Source organism: Ictalurus furcatus, chromosome 2, assembly GCF_023375685.1.
Source record: "Ictalurus furcatus strain D&B chromosome 2, Billie_1.0, whole genome shotgun sequence".
NCBI classification, from domain to species: domain Eukaryota; kingdom Metazoa; phylum Chordata; class Actinopteri; order Siluriformes; family Ictaluridae; genus Ictalurus; species Ictalurus furcatus.
In genome coordinates, this window is record NC_071256.1 from 24,845,350 (window position 1) to 24,854,576 (window position 9,227).

The window sequence follows — 9,227 nt, forward strand, 5'->3', positions numbered from 1 at the left end:
CAGTAAGACAAAGTGAAAAGCTTCCACGGACTATTCGGGTTCCTCAGCATGCGTTCTGGGCAGCTGGGCGATTTTCGCGACGCATCGCATGCAGCAAATGGACCATGCTATTCCTATACAGGGCTGTCAGCCGCCCAGAAAGCTTCACAATTCATCAATCAAAGCCGGGGAGGAGAAACGGTCACGAGCGCTTTTAAATGCGTCCAAATAAGCATGGAAATATATCTTCTGTTTTCCTCATTCATAAGGCCATAAAACGCAAAGGAGAAAATGTGATCCGTCTGAAACAACTTGACAGAAGTAAAAAACAAGTTGTCATATTCATTCTCTTAATGATTTTTTAATGTGTGCAGAGCTATTTTTCATTTAGACCTTTATGGGGGGTTGAAAAAAGTTTCTGCCATCTTGCCTTATGAACCAAAATTTTCTTTTCCTGAAGGGCTGCTCTTTTCTACACTCTTCACGGTTAAATCTGAGCCTAAGAGTTTTAGTCACGTCTCTTTGTGTGGCCGTGTGTTTGCACACCCTAAAACATCCTTTGTGTCTGTTTGTGTTCTGTGGGTGTCCAAGGCGCAGTTTAAACAGAGCCCAGTCCGTCTCAACGCTCTGTCGCCAGCTGACATCAGGTGCTAAATCTGCCCTCTACTGACAATAAGACAGAGATAGAAAGAAATATTTGCTGCCCATCCTCTTTTATCCTCTGTCTCTACGGAGACAGCAAGCATAAAGAGCTGCATTTTCACTCGCCAACCCCTTAGTCTCGTACTGGGAGCTGTGCACAATGAATCAAAGCGCCGTGTGCGTGTGACAGTGTGTCAGGGTACATGTGGGCCCCGAACCATGCCACACATACTCGCGACAAGGCCAGCAGTCAGTATGGTGATAAGCGTCTGGGCGTAGGGTGGCCCAGCGGGGGTGTGAGCATGAGCTTCATGCTGCTAATCAAGCGCACTAATTAGATTAGCCAGGACTTGTGTGGGGCGAGTGGGACTAGTGGGTCACGGCCCAGCGCACCGCCCAAACACACATACGAGCTGGCAGGGCTCTCGTGCCACTCATCAACCTGCCTTTATTTCTACTGATCTGTTGGCACAGTGCCTTACTAGTATGCATTTATAGCTGTCTGAATGCTTTGGTGATTCCTCCAGCAGCCCACGTCCTTCTCACAGTGCTGCCCATGAGCTCATGCGTGGCTCATCAGTGGCTCCTGCAGAGCTGTAATGAAGCTCCTGGATCAGATTCTCACGGTGCTCTTGAGCCGGGTGCTTGGACCCAGCAGGCTCGGTGAGCCGATGAGGTCGGAACACTTCTACTAGAATCTTCCCTGCGGCTGGGAAGATAAATAGTGGTTTCCCATCCAGAAGCGCCAAACCTCACCACACTCTTCTCTACTCTTTTTATCTCTTGCTCTGTCTTTGGCTGCAAGAGTGGGCTCGAGCCCAGAGAGCCAGCGGGGATGAATGGCGAGCCCGTGGGAGTGCACTCTCCTCACGCCGACACTGCTCTTTTCTTCTCTCAAATTGGGTGCAATTTGCTCACAGCAGGCCCCCCGCTGCCAAGCCAGGACATTCCACTGTGTTAGAGGGGACGATTCATGCCCCTGTCGCTAAAGAGTACAACAGTGGGAGGAAGAATAGAAATTGAGCACTTCCCGTGTCAAATTGACATAATGTCCCTAATGGCGTATTTCTCAAACATGATTCACCTTGAGTTAACAGGTGGGTCAGCATCACTCATTTTGTAAACGTGTATTGTTTGTTTTTTATTAACATTTCCCTTCTTGGAGGATTTGTGAGGTTCACACCACAAAACATGGTCTCACTTCCAAACGAGGTCAATTTTCCCTAATTGTGAAATAAGGACTCTTAGCTAGGCCCCCTCTGGGCCCTCTGGGCCTTTCTGGAACATTCCCCCATGAAACCACTTCATCATGAGCACAGATTAGCTCATGAGCTCGGACTCTGTGTGTGCAAAATGATGTGACGCTGGCGTAGCTTTGCACCATTAGGTCGTGTTTGTTTGACGGGGTAATATACACTTGTATTTCCTAAAGATACTAAAAATTCAATGAGGTATTTTTTTTTTTTTTGCCTACTGCCAACTTTACCTAGTTTGCTTCTTGTGAATAACCTCCAGCCTTCTGGCATCACCTATGTATATATTTTGAAGCGGTCAAGATCTTACCCAAAACCAAGCAAAGAAGTGAATAATGAAACAGGTACTTTACACCTCCACCCCGTCTCCTTCTATCAATCCTGGTGGAGGAAAGCTAAGCTGAGTGTTTCCAAGGCTCCTTTCACTGTAGTGCAACATTACAGCAGGTCCCGCAGGAGAGGGGAGGAGGCGTTTGCATGCTCTCGGCGGGCACACATTGTCTTTGGCTGTGAGTGCTATGGCAACTGTTGCTGCAATACGGAGCATGCAGCCCAGGACAACAAGAGAAGGTCAGGGGTCAGGGTGTGAGGAGAGAAGGAGGGGAGAGGTTCAGAAAGAGCAAGTTAGCCCACTTTTAAACTTGCAGGAATATATAGAACGCATAGAGAACGCAGGTTAAAAATATTTATAAATGTATTGTATATCTAAGATGAAGTGTGTTCTCACGTGCAGCTTGAGATTACAAGTTTTATTTGCCAAATAACACACCGTATAATATTGAGTGTCAGGTTCATGTAGTACATTTGTAGAGTAAAAGTCTATATGAATGGACATTCTAAATGTTTGCTAATGCTCCAAACTGATTTAAGAAATTGATTAGTCCACTTGTAAAATGATGTGCACTCTATTAGCACTTCACGGTAAACCCTAATGTTACTTAAACAATCAAGCAATCAGGACTAAACATTACTTCAAATGTTGGGATTTGGATATATAAATCTGTTAGTCTATAAGTTTGTTAAACTTATTTTACCTACAAAATAAATACACTTAAGATTTCAAGTGTTATTAACTCAAAATCATGATTTATTAAAATAGCTCACTCTGGTCTTTCTTTGATGTGATTGGCCATGCAAGGAGTTCCGCCTGGCAACAATTGAACTAATGAACTGATTGGTAGATAATTGCAAAAGGCGGTCCTCTTTGTCTCGTCTGTTGTTGGTACCGGTGTTCAAGAGCTCATCGTGAGTAGAAGAGATGATGTGTGTGTTTTGGGACACCATGTATTTAAGTGCACTTGAAATGAACACCAAGTTAAGTGAACTTAATTAGTTAAGCGCACAGGTTCCCTGGTGGACTAGTGGCTAGCATGTGGTACTCGCACTACCGCGACCTGAGTTCGATTCTTGTTCAGTATGAACAATATGAACACCATATTATGTGAATTAACCATTTAAGTTCAGTCTACATGAGTACCAAGTTAAGTGAACTTAAATATACACGTTTTGGGAGACCCCATTACTCAATTAAATTGAGGGAAGGAGTTTATTCAATCAATTGAGAAACCGTCAACGTGTTAGGGTTTTCAGTGTTGTACCTCTTTTCCCACTTCATTGTCCAGCCTCATTGTACCAGTTGCTATAAATGTCACTACATAAGGGATCTCTTAAGCATTAAGATTAAGTAATCTTTGAAAACAGAAAAAATATATATTTCTAAAATATATTTCAGTGCTAAATTCACAGCACCTGGTCATAACTATGGAAACTGATTCAGCATGACTGATAATAATTTCACAATTCATACTTTGTACTCACATGCAATATGTAATGCAATGGTGTTGAATATATTGTGCATATATGGCAATATTATAACAAATACGACTCTAATAGATATAAATAATGATTGCCAACCCACTAACCTCTAAGTCTACGTGTTCCTCTTTCTAGCTGTCCAAGTGCACGTGCTGAAGGGTGACAAGGCAGGCGAGTGGTGGAAGTTCACCATTAACATCATCTCGGTGTACAAGCAGGGCGAGCACCGCATCAGACGTGGCGACCAGCTGCTGTGGGTGCGCGCCAAGGACGTCGCATGCAAGTGCCCCAAGATCAAGCCAGGCAGGAAGTACCTGTTGCTGGGCTCAGACGATGAGGACTCGCGTGGCCAAAGCGGTGTAGTGGCCGACAAGGCCAGCCTGCTCGTTCCCTGGAAGGACCAGTGGGCCCGTCGCCTCCGCAAGTTCCAGCAGCGTGACAAGAGGGGCAAGTGCTAAAGCAGCCAGCAGCAGCAATCAGCACAGGAAGGAGGGAGGCGAAGGAAGGATTGGAGGAAGGACCGAGCACTGCTAAGCAGACTGATATTGCTAGCGTCTGGTAGAAACGGTTGTGAAGGAATTCGGATTTCACAGTTGTCTTCAGCCGTTTTTTTGTTTTGTTTTTTGTTTTCAGTTTTCTTTCAGATTTTTTTTTGTATTGTGGATTTTGCAGAGTTTGCACCTAATTTTACATATACAGTATGTAAAGTCATTTTTTGAGTGATCAGTTTTGGTGTCCTTCACTCTATTTCTTTTTATATAGCTTGACATTACCCAGCCCCTTTTTACTGAAATTACTGTCTCACATTTCTGGATTGAGAAATCAATCATTTCTTCTTCTTCTTCTTCTTTTTTTTTCAATGACCAAGTTTGTGTTAGAGTGTGCTGTTCAATTTGAGCAAGCCACTTCCTGGTTTAGTTATGGCAAAACTAAAGTGATCTTTGTGGGGTTGCTGATTTTATTTTTTTAATTTTTTTGTTGTTGTTGTTGTTGAACTTGCAAGTTCAAAGGGTGAAATTAACAGAGTGAACTAACAAGCTCTATGAACCCCACTCTCAAGTAAAGCAACTCTCAAGTAAAGTGTTATGGACAATACCTCATTGTTTCAGATCAAACGCGTTTATGGAAAGTGATATGCCTCACAAAGTGGGAAAATGAACCACTACTCATTTATGTTGAATGTCTTTTTTTGCAATGTACAGTATAAAATACTTGGCCTTACTACCACACAATATGTATGTATAAAAACAGTGTCATCTTTAACCCATGATCCCTGATTATCCTTACTTCTAGTTTGTAACAGCTATAATTGAAAAATGTTCAAAAATGTTTAAAGCCAGAAAACATATGTTCTTGTTTCATTAGATATAAAGAACACGTGAAAAAAAAAAGTGTTTAAGATTCTAAATAATGACAATTGAAGCATAAATATGATCTCATGAAGAATTCTAATGTAAGGGTTATTTCCTTATAGCCTACCAAAATTTTCTACTCTGTATCTCTTCATAACTTCATTTATAAGTTAAAACGAGACCCCACCGGTCATACAGTCAAGTCTCATCCATAACGTCCATATAGCTGGAAGGTTATAAAAAACCTTAAGTATAATGCAGTGTTAAGAAAAAATACATATTATTGACAAGTTGAAGACCATAATAATCTATTTTGCCTTGTGTCATAAAGCATAGCCCTATAATTTGCTTGGTACTTTGTGGATGGTATTGTCGTGTTATTGTTATTTGTATAGTTTGTATAGTATCTTTTATATAACATTAAGTAGATTATATTCACATTATTAACCAGAGTGTTTAGAACCATAAACGTAATATTTCAACAGAGAAGTAAGGGTATTTGTGTTTGTTTACATTGAATGATCAAATAGAGAAGTTGTACAGTATATGTTATAAGAATGGAGTATTCAACACACACACACACACACACACACACACACACACACACACACACACACACACACAAACACTCAATTGCGTACACACAGCCCACACTTAAGTTACTGTCAAACTATGAACTCTGATAGTGGCTTAGAACTGAATATTAATTCGGTCAGTTAGAACAGTCACAAATGGACACACCGAAACGATTCTACATTTAGAAACCTTCTGAACCAACACGACTATTTCTTCAACTATTTGGAGAATTATTTTCCGAACCAGGTTTTGGGTGAAGACCTAGCTATTGTTCACGGTCTACCTGTAAATGACATTTAGCTGTATTCTTTGTTTTGTCTTATAATGCATACTAATATATAATGGTTCTCATAAAATGAATCTATTTAATGATACCGGAATTGACATGCCTTTGTTTTTATTATTGTTGCTACCACGAAATGATCTTGTGACGTTGTAACCATTGAACGTACAGATAGTGAGAAATTGGAGATTGTTTTCAATAAACACCCCATAAATCACAGCATTCCACATGTGATTACATTATTATTTTTTTCAAATATGTATCTAATTATGCCTTACTCAACCATGATGTGCACATAGTCAGTTCCTGTAGATATGCAGAAATCTAAATATCTGCAGTTAGTGGAGTCTGATGCCGCTAGGCAAACAGTCAAGTCTAATTGTTTGAGATGGCACCAGTCCAAGATGAACTGAATATTGATTTAGCCCACCTACCACTCTTGCATACTTAAGATTGTACACAGATGCTTTAAGAATTGCTACAAATTGTTATTATCCTAAATATCACTGTTCTTCAACCATCTCTAACCACTGCACACAATGGAATATAATTAATTACACCCCAGGATTCCTCACTAGGGCCAGGTTAAACATTATCACAAATGCCAAATGGGAGACTTGTTAAAGACATGGTGAAGGGTTCTGTGTGAACCGTAAATGTCACTTGCAAAAGAAATCACAGACCTCTTTTTCTTTTCTTTTTTTTTGTAACAAAGCTCATGCCTTTCTGGATCATCATTTACTTTGGCTCCAGTCACCTCTATAAAATTCAGAGCATCCAGGATAAGTTATATACTGTGAGGAGTTGTGTGTGGCATTATAGGTAAGTTATAGGTATAGATATATCGGTGATATGTCAGTGCACTGTTAATGTCAACCACATAGCTGACTGTGAACACACACTTCTGGTAGGTGCTCAGGGATGAGTATCTCACACAACCCAGCTCTTAAAATCCTGTGCATCGTCCCCACATGCTGATTCTATAAACTGTGGAGCCTGAGAATACGTCTAGTCTTATTGCGGGAAAATCTCTCAGCGCAGTGACTTTGGATCCTGATCCATGTTCTTTCAGAGTGTTTTCAGTCAGTCCTCTGAATGCTGTAATTGTGCAATGCTGTAGGGTGGCATGGTGCTGCAACAGGTAGCATTGCCACCTCAGAGCTACAAGGTTCCCGGTCTAATCCTGAGCTCAGGTTATTGTCTGTGTGGAGTTGTGCACGCATTCATGTTGTCCTCTTCCACTGAGTGCCTCTGACTGCCCCAAAAAATGCAGGTAGGTGTATTGGCTACTCTAAATTGCCCATAGGTGTGTATATGTGTATATGGTGCCCTTTGATTAGCATCCCATCAAGGATGTTTTCCCACCCAGTGTTCACAGGATATTCTCAATGAATGAATGAATGAATGAGACTTTCTGCTCTCGTACCCCAATATATCAGTGATTTTGTTCTTCCTTAACCCCCCAGCAGAGAGCTCAGGTTTTCGGATCAACTTCTACTGAGAGTTCCTTGTTGTAAACTAAAAAAAACTCAATCGCTTTATCAAAGTCACAAATAATATGTTTTTTGACAGGAACTATGACTAAAAACAGGTTTACAACCAGGATTTAATAGCATTTATAAAACCTACATTCTGAATATCTATCTCTTATAGACTTTTCTAAATGTAAAAATTGTATTAAAGAAATTTGTGATACTGACCATGTTAACTCCTTTGCACAAAATGTCAGTCTTATCTCTACTATTGAAGCACATGTTCAGACGACACGGCAATGGATTTGATCTAACATGGATCATCAAATTTCAGACAAATTTAGCAAGTCCATGCCAGCTTGAGTGAATACTGTCATTAAAGGGTAGACACGCCAATTACAAAGAATTTCTGAAATCCTAGATTTGACTTTTCACTTGAGTTATTGCAGGCAATATAATGTGTAATGAGAATGTTCATATTAGATTGGAAAAGAATGCAAAATAGAAACTTTCATTAGCCGTCTCAGACTTTTGGACCCCACTGTAACCATTTAGAGCATTATACACCATTAGTAAAACTTTATAGTCGATAGGAAACTTAATAGACAGCCAGTGTAAATTGAGCAGTTAAATCTTAAAGAGATCCAGGATACCTTTAGAAAACAGTGTTAGGATTAAGTTTATGTATTTATACATCTCAGAGCTATGAGCATCAGTTACTATGCTTGATTTAGATGACTTTGTGAAAAAAATTAAAAACTTGTGTCTACAGCCATATACAGTATGCTGTGGTGGCATGGACACACACATACTATACTTGGACAGAGTCTATTCTGAAGCATTTACTCCAGCCACACTCCCACTATTGTACTTCTGTTAACACACATCAGGCAACTCCTAAAATATTTTCCGGTTATGTGTAGGGGTGTAGGGAAGTGCTCTATGAACACGCAGACGGGATCCAAGAAGCTCACAGCTCCAAGATATATACAATGGACATTCTTTAACTGTACTGCTATAACTTCTATAGCCATTTTGCCATACATAATCACCAGTGAATCTAATTAGTCCAGTGTATAAAATGAATGTCGCTCTTACATTCTCCTCTCGATTTCTCTTTTCAATGGCCTCTCTGTCAGTGCAAGGAGAGGCTGGCATCATTCTCAACCCTGTATATCACCTTAAAAACAAAGTGCAGCACCACTTGAGCTTCACACCACCATGGGGACCCATGATGGGTTCTTTGGCTTGGCTGCAACTGGCAGCTAGGATGAGATTCTGGTGAGAAGAACCCTTGTGACCCTGTACGAGTCCTTCACTGAGAACCTCTTCAAGCTCCTCCACTCCCTCCCCTCTTCCACCAGCTACACAAGAAGACTGTTAATTTACCCTGAGAGCTCCTCTCTGGCTTTCTCACCCTGTGCCGTGGTGGGAAGTAACTCCACGAGAGACCACATTTAACTTCTTAAAATCTAGAATCCAACACTGATTTGATGACTTTCATTCTGTTAAAACAGATGGTCGCCAAAGCTAGTTTTGTGTGGTGTATTTTGAGGGGGTCTCTCTCTCTCTCTCTCTCTCCCCCTCTCTCTCTCTCCGCTATGTGGTATTGAGATCCTTTTCAGTGATGCGGGTTCTTGGGCCCCTCATCTGCAGCATTAACCCTCCGTAAATTAAACTCCTGCCATCTCGGATGCTGTTTTGTTTGCCCTGGAGCTGCTAATTTTCATGAGAACAACCATCTGTGCTGTTTTCTCACCCGACCTAGTGTGTTTGTCAAAAGGCACTTGTCATGGGGTACCTCATGAAGGTGTATCAGAAATTTTCTCATGTAGGAAATGAACCTTAGGACTTG

General features: G+C 41.1%; 1 protein-coding gene across 1 annotated transcript in view; it reads left to right on the forward strand.

Moving 5' to 3' along the window:
• Positions 1 to 6,122, forward strand: part of ntn1b (netrin 1b) — a 55,149-nt gene extending 49,027 nt beyond the window's left edge. Inside the window, exon 6 of the mRNA XM_053610470.1 lies at positions 3,825 to 6,122. Coding sequence (XP_053466445.1) covers positions 3,825 to 4,147 — 323 coding nt within the window. The 3' untranslated portion in view covers positions 4,148 to 6,122. The remainder of the gene's footprint in view (positions 1 to 3,824) is intronic.
• The last annotated feature ends 3,105 nt before the right edge of the window (positions 6,123 to 9,227 follow it).